The sequence below is a fragment of the Phocoena sinus genome, chromosome 17 (genome assembly GCF_008692025.1).
Source record: "Phocoena sinus isolate mPhoSin1 chromosome 17, mPhoSin1.pri, whole genome shotgun sequence".
Lineage (NCBI taxonomy): Eukaryota > Metazoa > Chordata > Mammalia > Artiodactyla > Phocoenidae > Phocoena > Phocoena sinus.
The window spans coordinates 79,122,534-79,138,227 of NC_045779.1; the positions used below are offsets into that span (position 1 = coordinate 79,122,534).

A 15,694-nucleotide genomic window follows, 5' to 3' on the forward strand; every position below is an offset into this window, starting at 1 on the left:
GCGGGCCTCTCACTGTTGTGGCCTCTCCCGTTGCGGAGCACAGGCTCCAGACGTGCAGGCTCAGCGGCCATGGCTCACGGGCCCAGCTGCTCTGCGGCATGTGGGATCTTCCCAGACCAGGGCACGAACCCGTGTCCCCTGCATCGGCAGGTGGACTCTCAACCACTGCGCCACCAGGGAAGCCCTATCCCTCGATTTTTGAGAAACTGGTCCTTTTGTCATTTGTCATGTTTCCCTCCCTCCAAATCTTGATCTGGAAATAGCAGAGATATAGCCCCCGCCCCACCCCCACCCCTGCCCAACATAAAAGTGGTACCTGTTTGTCTCCATACAGAGCAGGGACTTCTGCTTCTGTTCTGGTCTTGACCCCAGAGACATGCCTTCCTCCGGCTGACCATTTTAAAATAATCTGAATTCACACTCAGAGATATTCAGCCTGTCAGCCCCAGAGACCTGCCTTCCTCCGGCTGACCACTTTTAAATAATCTGAATTCACACTCAGAGATATTCAGCCTGTCAGCTCTCCTTTTAAAAAATCAAAGATATGCTTTTGTCTCAGTGAAAGCATGTCTCCAAGCAAAGGCTCCTCTATTCCGGTCGTCCTGAACCAGGTGGGTGACTGCTTCAGAGGTTTTCTCTTTTGCCCAAACTCCACCTAATAAAGTTCTGATAGCATGGAAAAAAAAAAAAAGGTAACAAAAACTGTAGCCAGAGCCACCCTGAGGGTGTACTAGAGGAGGGAGCAGGGGCAGAGGTGGGGCTGTGGCCAGAACACTAATTCTCCTCATCCAAGACAGATGGGCATAGTCATGGCACCCACAGCGCAGGGCATCTGTGATGGATAAAGAGGTCAGTAGCCACAGAGCCCTCAGACTCGAGCCTGCATGTGGCAAGTGCCCTGACAAAGGAATGAGAGTTTGTGTGTGGGAGAGAGGTGGTCGGTGCAGAGAGAGGCAGAGATACTGAAGGAGCACAGTCCTAGGAGAGCAGCAGCAGGCCGGATGCAGCTCCATTCCAGTCAGACAGGAGGAGAAGGTGGGCAGAGGGACTGGGAAGTTGTAGGGCTGCCAGCAGGAAAGCAGATGTGGGCCTGCCTGGTGGACGCACTTCTTCAATGGGAAATTTAGGGAGGCTGTCAGTGGAAGTGGTGGCTCAAAGCTGCTCGAAAGGGACAGTGATGGGCTGGAGGATGGTCCAAGGCTGGGGGGTGGGAGGGGTGATGGGGCTGCCAGTACAAGAAGCCAGTAGAAGCTCACATAACAGATTCTTCCCTAGAGACTTCAGAGGAGCACAGCCTGCTGCCCCCTTGATTTCAGACTTCTGCCTCCAGAACTCTGAGAAAATAAATTTCTGACGTCCTAAGGCACCCAGTGTGTGGTGGGCTGTGCTACAGCCCCAAGAAACTACCACATGGGGACTCTGAGGATGGACACTTCTGGTGAGGACAGTGGAGCAGAGCAGTAGAGGCCCGGGCCTCACGGAGGGTTGCCACACACCCTGGTCTGATTATCTCCAGGCCCATTTTTCATGAGAGAGAAACAAGCCCTCACCTGTGTAAATGCTGCTGCTTGTTTTGTTTTTTCTGCTACAAGCAAACAAATTTGATTCCTGATTGGATCCCAGGTCCTCCCTGCGGCCCTCAGACCCTGAGCTCAGCTATACTGGCTCCTCGTCAGGCACCAGGCACTGCTATGGGGAGAGATACTGCCCCACCTGTCGACCTTTCTTGGTGGGAGACCCTTCCCTCCCAGCGAGGTGAGCAGGCTGGGCTCCAAGCACAAGTGTCTTTATTGAAGATGGGCACTGGGGCTCTCCGGGTGGCTGCGGTTTCTAAGGGGCTGAGATAGTGCAAGGCCAGGAGCCAGAGTCAAGGGCTGAGACTGGGGCAGAGGCTATCAGAGGGTGATATTATCCTCATACAGCGACAACAGCAGCAGGACGGTCCAGCCGCCCAGCAGGCCCACGTTGTGCAGCAGGAAGAGGAGCCAGGGCCGCCGGTCCCGCACGTTCAGCATGGCCGGGAGCTGCGGAGGAGGTGGGCCCTGGGTCAGAAGTCAGCTCAGAGCTCCTGCTCAGCTGCCGCCCACTGCAGTCCCCTCCCGCACTCCGCGCTGACCATGTCGCAGAGCGCCACGTAGAGGAAGAGACCAGTGGCTACCGCCAGGATCCAGGTCTCGCCATCTTCGCCGACGCCTACCGCGAGCGCCACGTAGAGGCCGATGAAGGCCGTGAGCCCCGAGGCCAAGTTCAGCAGCAGCGCCAGGCGCACCGACAGCCCCGCGTGCAGCAGGGCCGCGAAGTCCCCTGGGGCGGGAGGGGCGGGGTCAGGCCGAGAGCCCCGCCCACCCCGACAGACCTCGCTCTGCTCCGATAGTCCCTCCCAACTGTCCCGCCAACCAACCAACCGCACCCCAGGCAGGCCCCGCCCCGCTGGAACCCCTCGCGGCTCACCCAGCTCGTGCGGCACCTCGTGGCAGAACACGGCCAGCGAGGTGGACAGCCCCGTCTTCCAGGAAGACGAGAAGGCGGCGCCCACGGCCAGACCGTCGGCGAAGTTGTGCACGGCGTCTCCCAGCGTGATCACGTAGGGCAGCAGTCTCAGCTCTGCGGGCGCGGCCGGCGTGGGTGGGCATCTGCCTCGCAACACCTCGCCCCCGCCCCCCGCCCCGCGCCGGTGCTGCGCCCCGAACCCCTGGCACCCAGTGCTTCCGGGGCCTCCCTCAGGGCTCACCTGGGCTCAGTCTCCGGGGCTCCGGGCTCAGCAGTTCGGGGCTCTCCTCCGCCACCTGTGGGGCGCGGGGGATGCGGTCCGTGTAGATGAGCCTCTGGGCGGGGAGGTGAGGAGGGGCTCGCGGAGCTAGGTCCTCAGCTCAGGCCAGGGGCAGAAGCCTTGGCGTGGGGGCTGGGAGTGCAGACAGGGCTCCGCGTGGGGTAGGGACGTCCGGTAAGAGCCAGCTCACCAGGTCTGCGCGCGAGCCCTCGTGGGGCTGCTTGGGAGGCCGGAGATCGCTCGGCGCTAGCTGCAGGGACACGCCATGGCTGTGGCCGCCGTGACTGTGGCTGTGGCTGCAGGGCCCGTCCTTTCGGTCCTGCGGGGACAGCTGCTCAGGGTCCACCACGCCTCCCCCCTCCTCCCCACACCGCGTCCAGCCCCCATGCACCTGACCTCCGGGTCCAGGGGCAGCAAGAGGTTGAAGAGGCTCTCGAACAGGAAGAAGGCATAGAGACCACCCAGCACAGCTAGGAGGCGCCAGGTGGGCTGCGAGCCAAGGCCTTCGCCATCATGCGAGTGCAGCCCCAGCACCTGGGGGGGCAGAGGGCGCTGGGCCAGTTGCCCCAGGGCCTCCTCCCCCCGGACAAGGAGATAGGGGTTAGGGGTCAGGGAAGGGTCCCAGGAGGGTGTGCCTGGAAGGAATTCTGGGTAGGCGAGTCCCTGGTGGGGGAGGGAGGGTCCTGGCGGGCTGGGGGCCAACCTGAGGCGTCAAGTGCAGAAGGGCGTCGCCTGTGAGCGCGCCCACAGCCATGCTCAGGAAGGTCTGGATGACGTAGTGGGTAGCAGTGCCACATCTGGTACAGGTGAGCAGCAAGAGCCCGAAGGCGGAGCTGAGGCAGGTGAGCAGTGTGGCCAGCGAGCCGTACAGGTACCCTGGGGGGGACACGGTGAGAGCCTCCCTCTCAGCCTCAGCCCCCCACCCCCCGCTTCCCAGGGAAGGGTGTCCAGGTGGGGTCCAGGAGCGAGCAAGACCCGCCAGGGCCGCTCCTTCTAGCCCTCCGGCCCCGAAACCCCATCCTCTTCCCTTTCAGGCCCCCATATTCCCTGCTACCCCTCTACGCCAGCCCCGGCCCAGCTCTCCCCGCCCCTCCCAAACCCAGCGGCCACTTCCTCCTCCCTTTTTGGTTCCTCCTCCTTGCTGCCAGGCCCCTGGGCACAGCCAGGCACAGCTGGGGAGGTGGGCACTCACTCTGCACCTGACTGAGCTGGTCCTGAGTGGGCTGCTCAGGCTGGGGGCTGCAGGCCCCACTCAGTTGCTGCTGGAGCAGGGCAGGGCTCAGTAGGGCCCAGGCCTCCGGTGTCACCCCAGCCTGCTCAGACAGCCCATACACAGCCATCACATCTCCAGCACTCAGGCATACCTGGGGGGGTGACAGGCCTGGGGGTCAGGGACCTGAGCAGACTGGTGGGACCCCACCTCTCTCCAAGACAAGGGCGCATGGACTGCTCACTGTGTCCCACATGCTGGAGCTGCTGTTGGGGGTGGCAGGGGGCCCAGGGCCCTGGCGGTTGGCCCCCTCTCCCCGATGACCGTGGTCACTGTGGTCACCATGGGTCTCGGTCGCTCCGCCCACCCCCAGGCGCTGCATCAAGGCCTCCAGCTCTGGCAGGGAGGACAGAGTGACAAAGTTTGTGTGGGCTCCAGCCCTGCACTCCCCAGGGGCACCGATGCTGGGGTTCAGGGCACTCCCTGCCCAGTGGCGCAGCTCAGGCCTCACCAGCCAGCGTGATGTTGGGGTTCTCGCTGCTGTGCTGCCGGAACACGAAGTCCACGAAGTACTGGGGGGTCGGCAGGGCTCGGAAGCAGGACCCGCTCCTGACGTGGTCCAGCAGGGCAGCCAGGACTGGGCCGGGGCTGCCGGGAGACCCCACCCCCGCTGCTTCCTCCAACAGCTGAGGCAGGGCTACACAGGCCTGGGGAGGAGCTGGACCTCAGTCTCACTGGCCGTGTGGACTTCCTGACCTCTAGCTCTGCCATTGCCCCTGGTGCCCCCTGGACTCCAGTGACTCTGGAGCAGCCTCCTGGGAGCACCACTTCTTCTTGTTCACCTCAGACCTGGGCTGGGCCCCTCCCCTGCTTGGGGCACCTCCCTGGTACCACAGGCCTCCCCCTTCCTGGCCCAGTGGGTCCAGGCCCCCACCTTCCCCCCAGGGCTCCTCCCTGTAGCCCCAGGAGCTTTCTCAGACCCCGTCCAGGGTCAGGGCCCCTCCTGGGGCTCCTGCAGCCCTGCCCTACTCAGTGGGGAGCGTCCATTTGTGATTCCCCCAGCCCAGACTCCCCCAAGTGCCCAGAAAGGCGTTGAGGCCCAACCCCCTAAGGGGTCCCCCTCCCCCCAATCCCTCCTGGCTCCTCTTCACCCACCACCCCTGGCCAGCCCGCCCAGGCCCCCACCTCCACAGAAGTGGGCCGGCCAGCGGCCCGGGCCTGAATCTTCTGCAGCAGCCTGGTCAAGCCTGGGGTCAGGGCCTCAGGGCTCTCGAGCAGGGCCAGGAGCTGGTCTGCGCGGGAGGCCCAGCGGCCAGCCCGGACATCCGCACAGGTGCCCTCCGGGTTGCTGAGGTAGACGGTGGCGGCAGCGCTGAGGCGGGCGATGTGCCTGGGCTCCAGGGCCTGAGCGGAGTGGAGCCCTGGCTCCTCAGGCCTGCCCAGGGCCAGGGCGTCTTCCACAGACAGGCACTGTGGGCAGAGACAGGTGGGCGGGGGCCAGGTATCTGTGGCCCAGGAGCCGCCCCCTTCCCTGCGGGGGCCTCGCACAGGGACCACCATCCTCTCCGTCCCTCTCACAGTGACACCCCTCCATCACCTGCTCACTCACGTGCTCTCCCCACCATCTCTCCCCACCATCCCCCCCCATGACAGGACGACGCGTGCGCATACGTACATACACGCATACGCGCACCCCCCCACACACACACACACACCACACACACGTACACACAGGGGTCCCGCCACCTCAGGGTGGTTTCTTCCTGGAACCACTGCCACTTTGCTGGCCTGGGGGCTGATGGGGTGGGGGTGGGGCAGCCCTGGGGTCCCGGAGCCGCGGGTCCCTACACGCCACCGTCCCACCAACAGGGAGGGCAAGTGGGTCTGAATGCGGAGTGGGGGAAGGTGGGCTCGGGCCTGCAGGCAGCGCCCGAGCGCCAGGCCACTGCACTCGGCCCGCCTCCTGGAGTTTGCCCGAGCCCTTTGCCGCCGGCCCTCGGGGTGGAGCGGCGGGCTGGGGCTGGGGCCGGGGGACCCGTCGGGTGGGGCCGTTCGTTACCTTTCCACACGGCCCGTCAGCGCAATGCACACGGACCGCTAGTGTATTTAACAGGCTGCCCAGCGCCTTGCGGTCCAAAACACCCCGGCCAGAGGACAGCAGGGTCAGCAGACGGGCAGGTGGGGTCGCCGTCCCGGTCAACGCCAGCACAGCCAGCAAGGCCAGCAGCAGCCCCGGCTTGGGCCCGGCCAGGCCGGCCAAGCTGCGGCCCCCGGGTGCTCTGAGTTCCAGGGAGGCCATGGTCGCCTGGGTGGCTGCGGGCCACGTGGGCTGCCTGGTGCCAGACTCTGGGCTGGGCTGGGACCCGCCCGCCCCGGCGAGGCTCTCCAGGCATTTCCTGCGGGGCCCTGTGATTGGCTGCTGGAGGTGTCGCAGGTTAACCATTCCAGGTCCTCCCCGAGCAAGCGAGCGAGGTGCTGCTGCCCCCGGGGGGCAAGCCCGGGCCGGACTGGGCGGCCCACTGAGCTGTGGCCCCCGGCCACCCACTCTGCTCCTGCAAGGATCTTGTTACCGAATGCAAATCTGTGTGCCCGACACACAGTGAGGCCAAACAAACCGAAACGTCAGAGTCTGGAGCAGAGACGGGTTTACTTGGGGGGCCGAGCAAGGAGAACGGGTGGCTCGTGTTTAAAAACCCTGAACTCACCGATGGTTTCTGGGGAGCCTTTAATAGGCAAAATTTGGGGTGAGGGCAGCAGGGCATGTGACTTTCTCCTGAGTGGTTGGTGGGGAGGTGGCGGCGGTGCTCTGGGGTCCCAGCTTGTAGTCGCCATCTTCCACCTGGGTGGGGGCCTTAGTTCTGGCAGAAGAGCTCCAAGGGGAGCCAGGACCTTGCCCCAAGGCTGTAGTTTCTTGACTGCCCCTCCTTTGTTTCTGCATCCCCTCCCTTCCCTGATTAGCAATGGTTTAAACCTGCCCTTTGGAACTCAGGGAAGGTCTTAGGGGGCTGAATGAAGCCCGTTTCCTACAAACAAGAAACGGGGGACAAGGAAAGGAGGATTTGTACTCAGGAGGCCCCCCAGGGTCCTGCTCAGTTTCAATCCCCCCCCTTTTTTTTGGTACTCCTCAGTCTTGAGGGGAACAGGTGTCAGACAAGACAGGGAATAAGATTTGCATAGAGAGGCTGAGGAAGAACTTTGCAGAGGAACTCGGTTTTAGGGGAACTCCGTTTCAGTGTGGGTGTTGCTTCCCAGGGCCCTCTCTCTGAGAGCTGCCCCCAAGGCAAGGGGGCCTGGCGCAGAGGTTCCAAGACACCACTACAGGCCCGGTCCCCACATCCCACCTGAAAGCCCCCATACGGCCCTGCCCCACTCCCCTCCCTGCAGCATCCCCAGCAGGGCCCCCCCCCCAGCCCCCTGGCTCAGGCAACTTAGACACCCCAGAGCCTTCGAGGGCCTCCCTGGGCGTGGGGTCCTGAGCTGCGATAGAATTCTGTGTTGAAATTCTTGCGGGGGCTGGAATCCGAGGGAATTGAGATAAGGTGCTGGCTGAGTCATGTGCCCCTCTCCAAACCCTCCAGGGGAAACTCCCCAGGAAATGGCCAAAGCCCCACACAAACAAGAGCAAAGAGGAGGCTGGGCGCCCTACCCATACCCCCCGGCTCACTGGCCAGTGAGGGGCTCCTGGGCCCTGAGGGCAGCAGGAAGCAGGAAGTGGGCACTAGGCTCAGGGAGAGGGGGAGAACTATGGCTCCCAGCCCTGCCCCTCCCTGATGCCTCCTGCTCCGGCCTTTGAACTTCTAGGCCTTATCTCTGCCTAGTTGGCAGTCTGGGGAAAGGGGCAGACCCCAGGGAGCTAGCCAACCCCAGTCTCGGGGCAGCCTTGCCTTCTAGAGGGAGTGTGGGTGGCCCCTTCCACACCTGGTTGGACCAGCTGCTGACCCTGACCCTGTCCCTAGGCGGGGTGGTTGGGGTGGGGGAGGAGAGGCTCCAGGGGAGCTGGGAGCTCGGGCCCCAGGACTCTGTCCCCATCATCCTGTACCACCCAGGGCGGGGCCTCAGGCTGAGGACGGTGTCCTGGGCCCGACTTCAGGTGTGGCTCCTGCCCTCCCACCCACATACATGCTGGACGGCACTGCAGTGTGACCTCGGTGGGTCTTACAGGGGTATCAGGCAAGGGGAGGGGATGGGAAGAGTCTGCCAGGGGTTCAGATGACTCCTGGACCCCTGAGTCAATGAGAAGGGAAGCTGGAAAGATTTGGGCTATCCCCCGCCCCCAGTTGTCGGGCCCAAACTGGCCTTTTTCCCTATCCCACCTTGTCAGGGCCGGGGCTGGCTGGAGCTGAGCCTGGCACCAAGCTGCTGCCTCAGGTCATCCACTGCTCAAGGCCTGCTTAGCTTCAGGGAAAAGGTCTCAGCCCAGCTGTTCAGGTCCCCTGGTGGAGGCCTGGCACGCAGCTGGCACCCCCTTGGGCCTCGGCACCCCTCTGCGTGGGCCCACGTTTCCCTGCTTCGTGTCCCCCCAACCGCTTACCCATGCCCTCCCTTCCTAGCCCAGGGCAGCCGCAGGGTGTGTCACCAACTGCCCTGCACATCTGCCTGTCGCCCGCCAGCACTGGGCTTATCCCCAGGCCCCTCGTGCGTCAGTCCGTCACCCAGCAAGCGCCAGACACCCACCTTCATCGCAGGATATTCACAGAAGCCCAAAGAGGGAAGCAGCCCAAGGGCCCATCAGTGGGTGAACAGATAAACAAATATGGTCTAGACACACCACGGAATATTACTCAGACATGAAAAGGAAGGAAATCCTGTCTCTCGCTAAAACATGGATGAACCTTGAGGGCGTTATGCCAAGCGAAATGAGCCAGTCACAAAGGAACGAATTCTGTGTGATTCCACTCATGCTTCGAGGTTTCGGGGGTCGTCAGAATCCAGGGGTAGAAGGTAGAATGGCTGGTGCCAGGGGCTGGGCGGGATAGGGAGCTGTTGAACGGGGACAGTTTTAGTTTAGGAAGAGGAGAAGGATCCTGCAGACAGATGGTGGCAATGAACGCACGACGTGGTTAATGCACCCGATGCCGCTGAACTGGGAAATGTTTCAGGTGGCCGACTTTATGTTTTACATATTTCATTGCAATAAAAAATTAACAATAATTAATCAAAAATTAAAATAGACCCAAACAACCCTCCCTGGCCCTTTGCCCCCTCAGCTCCCTTGACAGCAGGTCACGGGGACTCAGGCACTGGTGGCCTCTCCCAGGCTCCACTGAAGCCTCACCCCAGCCCACACTGTTGTCAAAGTCACCGAGAGCCCCGCAGGCCAGACTCGGCAGGGCTCTTCCTCGGCTCGGTCCGCCCTGGAGCTCACCGTCCTCCACACCTGGGCCTCTGGTCTCCTCCCCAGGCCCCGGTCGCCCCTTCTTCAGCTCCTGCATTGATGCAGCGCCAGTCCTGCCCCTCGGGTAGAATTCCTGGCACCCATGATAGTGTGCCTTCACCCCAGACACCAGCCTTCACCCTTGTCTATGGAACTCCACCCGCTGGTGTCCAGCCACGCACTTGACAGTTCCCCTTGACCATCGGAGAGCGAAGTCCAGCTCAGCCTGTGCACACAGGGCCCCTCCTCCCCAAGTGTCCACATTTCAATAGGAGTTCCTCCACCCCTCCAGGTGCTCAGGCTCAAGCCTGGTGTAACCCCGGAGTTCTCATTCCACCGCTGCATCCAGCAGACTGTGGGCACCACACACAGCACGGTCCACACCCAGAAGCTGACCGTCTCTCCCCGTCACTTGCTGACTCTGCTCTTCCCCCTAACACACCAGGGAGATGAGGGCCTCTGCTCTGAGTCCCTCACTGGCGTCTGGGGCTCCTGGGTACAATCCCAAGTCCTGACCTGCCTTCCAGCCCCATTTCCCACCCGGCTTCCCACACCCTTCCTCCTTCCCCAGGGAGCCCTGCTCACTTCTCCTGGACCTTTTGTTCAACGCTGAGAGCTGCTCCTGACCACCCCGTATGCAATGGCACCTCCTCACTGGCAGCCTTGGACCTCCTCCATCACCACTCGAAATACCACACACTTTATTTGGTTGCCTCTAGAAGCCAGGTACAAAGAAGTACCACTAAGAGAAGATGCTACGATGAAACTCTGGCGTGTCCCTTATCCCAACACCACAGCTGCTAAAACTGGAACCCACGCCCCTGGAACCCAGAGCCTTGGTCTCTGGTTTGCTGCTTGCTGTCTGCCCCAGAGGATGAGGACGCAGACATGAACCCCGCGGGGCCAGGCAGCTTCCAGCACTGACGGCACAAGGCCTTGGAGCAGGCGTTGCTTCCCCACCAGGCTTTGGGCAAGGCCAGCTCTGGGGCTCCCGTGGCGTCTGCCAGCTGGGCCTTGCTCCCGGGTGAGGGACACCCTTGGTGGCAGGCAGGAGGACAAGCTGTGCTACTGTGAGCTACCAACCGGCGCTCCTGTGAGCCACCGCGCAAGGATGGGCCCTGCTGCAAAGGTGTCAGGCTCTGTGCCGACCTGGTCAGCTGGGCCGCCACGCTGCCTAAAGCTCTCAGCTGAGAGGTGGGGGAAGGTGTGGCAGGCAGACGCAAGCCTACCTGGCCTGGGGGGAGGCGCACCCCTGCTGGCTTGCCAGGCGGTGCCCACCAGGGAAGGCGCTGCCTCTGAAGTGCCACTGAGGCTCTTCCCTGATGAATGGGCTGCGTGCTCCCGAGGTCCAGAGAGCAGACAGACAGGCAGGGTGGGCCTGGGGCGGGCAGGGGGCGGCCACAGCAGCAGGGAGGTCAGAAAGCATCTTTATTGGGGGAGCGGGCTCTAGGCCACTGTGCATGGTAAAACGTTTGCAGACGTCGGGGGAAATGGGACGATCGCAGAAAGTGGGGGTAGGGAGGCTGGGCTCAGGCGTGCAGGAAGCGGTTGAAGGCGTTGTAGGCTGATTCCAGGTCGAAGAGCATCTGGCGCACCTGGGAGTCGTCCAGCTCGTCTGAGGCTGACATGCCACTCAGGGTCTGCAGCCTGTGGGGCACAGAGCACAGAGCTGGGCTGGGGCAGGTGGGGGGCTACAGGGCTGCGACGGACTGGGTGGCTCAGCAGGTGGCACACTCACCACTGGCTGACCGTCTGGCGGCCCTCGAAGTCAGGGGGCAGGTGGCTCATGCGGTGCATGGTCTCCATCAGCTCCCGCAGGTCGGGCTGGATCTGCAGAAACACTACCCGCTTGGACACCGACCCTGGTTCCCCTGCCCCCACCCCCGACCACCCGGGAGCCGCACCTCGTCCATGGCCCGGATCTCCAGGCGCAGCTTGTCCATCACTGTGATGAAGAGCTGGTGGCAAGGGTGTGTGTGAGACGACATGGGCCCCTGGCAAAGACCCCCGCCAGCCTGGTCCTCTGCAGGGCTGGGCCTGGGGCAGCACCAGCCGGCCCTCGCCCTCCTCAGCCTCAGCCGTGGGGTCACGTGGGCCCTAAGCCTGACCCTGCAGCTGAGGAGCGGTCAGTGGGTGGGAGCCCTGGGCACATCTCACGTGGGCCTTGGGATGGGAGGGGCCTCAGGGGGTTTCCTTCCCGGACGCTGCCCAGGAGGACTGCCCGCCCCCCACTCCAGCTACTCTGCACCGCGGGGCTGTGGGCACGTGGCCCTCCCGCCTCCGCACCGAGACCACGTCGGCGATGCAGCGATTCAGGTTGCCCTTGTCGTCCTTGATGGTGATGGGCCGGTCCTCCTTGATCCTCTCCATGGCAAGCGGGCAGTCCAGCTGAGGGAGGGCACACGGTGCTGGGCCTCGCGGGGCAGCCCAGCTCCAGCCCAATGGCCCCCATGCCCACGCCCACCCACGCCCCTCAGGGTGGAGGGGCCGCTCACTCACTCGGAACTTGCGGCAGAATTCATCGATGGAGCTGATCTCTGACCCTTGTACCTGCCGGAAGGCAGCTTTGTACTGGACCAGGAGCCGCGAGCAGGCTGCAGTGTACCTGGGGGGAAGGGTCAGGCTGCCGCCCTCAGCGCCAGGCCAGCGCCGCCTGGCACATCCTGCTTACCCTCCGCCCTTCCAGACAAGTGGCATCTCACATGGAGGGCTGGGTGAAGGGCCAGGGATTGGCCATCGAGGGCCGAGCCTTCCCACTTGGTTTACACAAAAAAAGAACTCTGGAAGGTGGCAGAAGGTGGTAACGGCCAAAATACGGCTGCCACACGGACCTGGCCTGGACTGTGCAGGTTGGCCCCCAGCCCAACACCAGGCAGAGGCCCAGCGAGACCCCTTGTGCCCGCTCCTCGGGCCATGTTGGCCGTGCCTCCACGTTGACAGCTCGTGGTCCTATGGGGGAGGGGCTGCTGCACCGAACAAAGGCCCCACGTACCAGCTGGCTGCCAGGCCTGGCCGGCGGCACCCACGGACTGACTGCCTGTGCCACCCTGCTCGCCTCCTATGCCTTTGCACTGATGAGGCCCCAGGCAGCAAAGCTGGGGCAGAATGCTGACGCCAGGGCGCTGGGCTCCCCTCTCCCCAGAATGCTGGGCTACTGCCGCCAGGGCGCCCCTGCCCAAGATGGCACCAAGGCCGCCAGCACCCAAGCGACCCTCCTTGTGCTGGGTGGGCCTCAGACCCCCGCCCCCGCTCCTTACTGAGCGCCCCAGCCCTGGAGGGCAGAAACAAGCTTCCAAGTACGGGTCGGTGGTGCAGGGAAGCGGGCTCTCACTCGTTGGGGCTGACGCAGTCCTTGATGTACGCCTTCTCCAGAGCCTGCATCGTCTTCACAACTGCAAACAGCTCTGCCATGTTGTCATACCTGAGGGGGCGCACCCTTCAGATGCGGCTGCCACGGCAGGGAAGCCAAGGTCCCGGAGCCTAGGGTGCCAGTCCTACCCAAGGTGCCGCTGAGGCAGAGCTCCGTGTTTGGCTGCCCCTCTCACCCCACCCCTGGCAGAGGCTTCTTGGGACCCGTTTCCCTGGGCCGACCCCATGTTCTTCTGACCCTCAGTATGGGGGAGGCAGGCAGCCTGGGTGCTGGACTCACTTCTCCCGCTCACGGGCATTCTTATACAGCTTCACTTCCTGTTGGGGAGACAGGGCGGAAGGTCGGCCAGCAGCACCACAGTGGCTGCAGGGTCCCGGTGAGGACCACGCAGATAAAGACTACTGGCCAGCGCCGCCAGGCAGGTGCCCGCCGCTCACCTCATACAGCTCCGGCTTGTTTCCAGGGGCTGCGACAGAACAGGCAGATAGCTGGCAGGCTGCTTGCGAAGGTCACCCTGGCAAGCTTGTCCAGCGCCCTGGCCCAGCCCTGTCTCAGCGCCCCTCCCAAGGCCTCCTCCGGGCTATGTCCCAAAGAGCCCAAAGGGAGCTGGGGGAATTTCAATCTCAGCATTCCCATCAGTTTGTGGGTGACCTGAGCAGAGGACATGCCTCTGGGTCCAGGGGGCTGTGCGCCAGGGCTGGTCCTCCATCCCACCTGTTTCTAGGCTCCCTTGCTTACGATGCAGTGATGGGCACACACGTTTGTCACATGCTCTGTCATCTTTTCCCTGGCCTGGGGACTGTGGGATACCTAAGACCCCCTGAAGTTCCAGCCACACTAAAGCTGTCATCTCTGCGCCCAGCTGACCCCACCTGGAGGAGGTCTCTGGGCCCCTGGCCACTACCTGAGGTCTTGCAGGAGCGGACACTTATAGACCTCCCAAATGCTCCGGCCACCACTCCCGTCAGCCTCTGCCACAGAGGTTGAAAGCCTAGGCCCTCTGGGTCCCTGGGCCCAGCTTGGGCCACACTCACCTCCCATGCCAGGAGTGGCTGGGATCCCGTGAAACATCCTGCAGGCTCAGGCGGCCACAGCAGAGACCTAGGGAGCAGAGCCAGTGCTGACGCAAAGGTGACCCCCTAACACCCCTGAGGGCTGGGCCTCATGAAAAGCTTCCCCACCCTCAGCAGAAACAAAACCAGCAATGAACACACAGGGTGCTGTGCACTGTGCTGGGAACACCGAGCCACCCTGGAGGCTGCCAGGAGGAAGCAGGTGCAGGTGAGCATCTCAGGAGTGAGCAATGGCAGGCTGGCAAAGCGGGTGGGGTGGGGAGTGGCGGCACGGTCAGGGCAGGTTGCTCTGAGTCAGGTGACCAGGAGAGGAAGGGGCTGCAGCTATCAGATGAATGACCTGGATGAACGTTTGGGCAGAGAAAACAGCACATACGGCAGACAGCACGTATAATGGGAGGTCTTTATGCAGCAATGAATTTAGAGAAACGGACAAGTGGGGTGGCGGGGAGGTGCGCTTTCTGAGTGAGGGGCGTTCTAGGGAATGAGGACAGAGACGCAGGGGGGATCAAAGGGCACAGATCTCACAGGCCAGGAGGAGGAGTCTGGGTTTATCCTGGCACAGCCAGAGGGAACTACTGGAAGACTGAAGAAAGTCCTCCCAGCTCCAGGTGGGCGGGGCTGAGCAGACCGTGGAAGCAGGAGCCCCTGACCACTCCGGAAGTTGGTGCGGTGGCTGGGGCCACGTCCTGATGTGCTTTGGAGATGAAACCACCAGACCCAGTGGAGAATTTGAAAAGCGGTAAAAATTAAAAAGGACTCAAGAATGACCCCTTATTTTTGGACCAGTGGCACCATGACAGTGAGGTGAACTGAGATGGAGAAAGTGAACAAAGTAGGTGTAGAAGGCAAGCGGGTGTGCAGGAAAGCGCTGCGGTTGATCTGTTGGCTTTGAGAGGCTCCGCAGACATCCAAGGAAGCTGCCGAGGCGGCTGGAGATCAGGGGAGAGGCCTGGGGCTGGCAGGGCTGAGCCAGTGGCACCGAGGGGGTGCATGGCGTCCCACAGGAGATGGCTAAGGGTGAACCACGGTAGGAGGGAGAGCAGCCCACGTTGAGCCCCAGGCACCGCGGCGTGCGGAGGCTGGGCAGAGGAAAGGCGGGATCAGGGCTGGGAAAGGCCAAGGTTGTACAAGTTAAGCAGCAGGGGCGGGGGGACGGGGCCGAGAAGGCCGATGAAATTACGAGAGCTCGCGGGGGTGGGGTGGGGACACGGATACCACTGAGCCACCCTCCCGCAGCATCAGAGAGGAGGTGCAACGGAGAGAAGGAATAAGGGGGTTGTCTGTGGCTCTACAACGGGATTCCACGCAGCCACGAAAACGGACGTCCGCGGCCTCAAGCGAATACGCGGCTGAACCTCACCAACCTGCCGCGACCCAGAACGGCGAGCTTCTAGAGAAAGCCCAATGAGCGCGGTGGAAGATCGGGCGGGCCGGGCGCGGGGCGCATAGGCCGCGGGAACCTTCGGGCCCGGCGGTCTGAGCGCCGCACTCGGAAGCGCCAGTCCCGGGGAAACGGCTCTGGAACCCAGGGGGGAGCCAGGAGAGCCGGACACCGGGAGAGGGGACCACAAGACGGAGAGCGAGGAGAAGCACGGGCGCGGAGTGCCCTCCGCGCCACAGCGACACCCCCGGGCCTCTACCAGCGCCGCCTTTCCCGCCCGCCCCCGGCCGGGAGTACCTGGGCGGCCTCGCGGATCCCGGAAATGGCGCGTGGGCGGAGCGCTCTCTGACGCCTGCGCTTGCTCGCGGGCCCCGATGTATGCGCCTGCGCACACTTTCTCAGCGCCGGGACCTGATGTCTGCGCCTGCGCACGGGGCCGGTCCACCTGGGCTTCCGGCTACTTCCCCCCTACCCCGCGCTGAGGCCGGGCCAGCCCGGGGGTAACACTCTGCG

General features: G+C 63.3%; 2 protein-coding genes across 8 annotated transcripts; both read right to left on the reverse strand.

Annotated features, from left to right (window-relative positions):
• Positions 1 to 1,770: 1,770 nt before the first annotated feature.
• Positions 1,771 to 6,316, reverse strand: SLC39A4 (solute carrier family 39 member 4). Its single transcript, XM_032610041.1, has 12 exons — positions 6,040 to 6,316; positions 5,166 to 5,450; positions 4,492 to 4,687; positions 4,225 to 4,376; positions 3,963 to 4,134; positions 3,474 to 3,646; positions 3,167 to 3,304; positions 2,961 to 3,089; positions 2,732 to 2,786; positions 2,452 to 2,604; positions 2,117 to 2,304; positions 1,771 to 2,024 (listed from the first exon to the last, which is right to left on the reverse strand). Exons 1-12 carry the CDS (start codon positions 6,277 to 6,279, stop codon positions 1,896 to 1,898), a joined length of 2,010 nt encoding a protein of 669 aa, XP_032465932.1. The 5' UTR covers positions 6,280 to 6,316; the 3' UTR covers positions 1,771 to 1,895.
• A 4,447-nt stretch (positions 6,317 to 10,763) lies between these two features.
• On the reverse strand, positions 10,764 to 15,560 carry VPS28 (VPS28 subunit of ESCRT-I). 7 transcript variants are annotated; one of them, XM_032610103.1, is made up of 10 exons: positions 15,479 to 15,560; positions 13,759 to 13,825; positions 13,162 to 13,190; positions 13,004 to 13,041; positions 12,686 to 12,775; positions 11,854 to 11,959; positions 11,641 to 11,742; positions 11,259 to 11,312; positions 11,093 to 11,184; positions 10,764 to 11,001 (listed from the first exon to the last, which is right to left on the reverse strand). In XM_032610103.1, exons 2-10 carry the CDS (start codon positions 13,793 to 13,795, stop codon positions 10,884 to 10,886), a joined length of 666 nt encoding a protein of 221 aa, XP_032465994.1. In that variant the 5' UTR covers positions 13,796 to 13,825; positions 15,479 to 15,560; the 3' UTR covers positions 10,764 to 10,883. The 7 variants fall into 7 exon arrangements, with proteins under 7 accessions (XP_032465994.1, XP_032465991.1, XP_032465995.1 ...); XM_032610100.1 differs by having other exon boundaries at positions 12,853 to 13,041; positions 15,479 to 15,526; XM_032610104.1 differs by having other exon boundaries at positions 15,165 to 15,493.
• Positions 15,561 to 15,694: the final 134 nt, after the last annotated feature.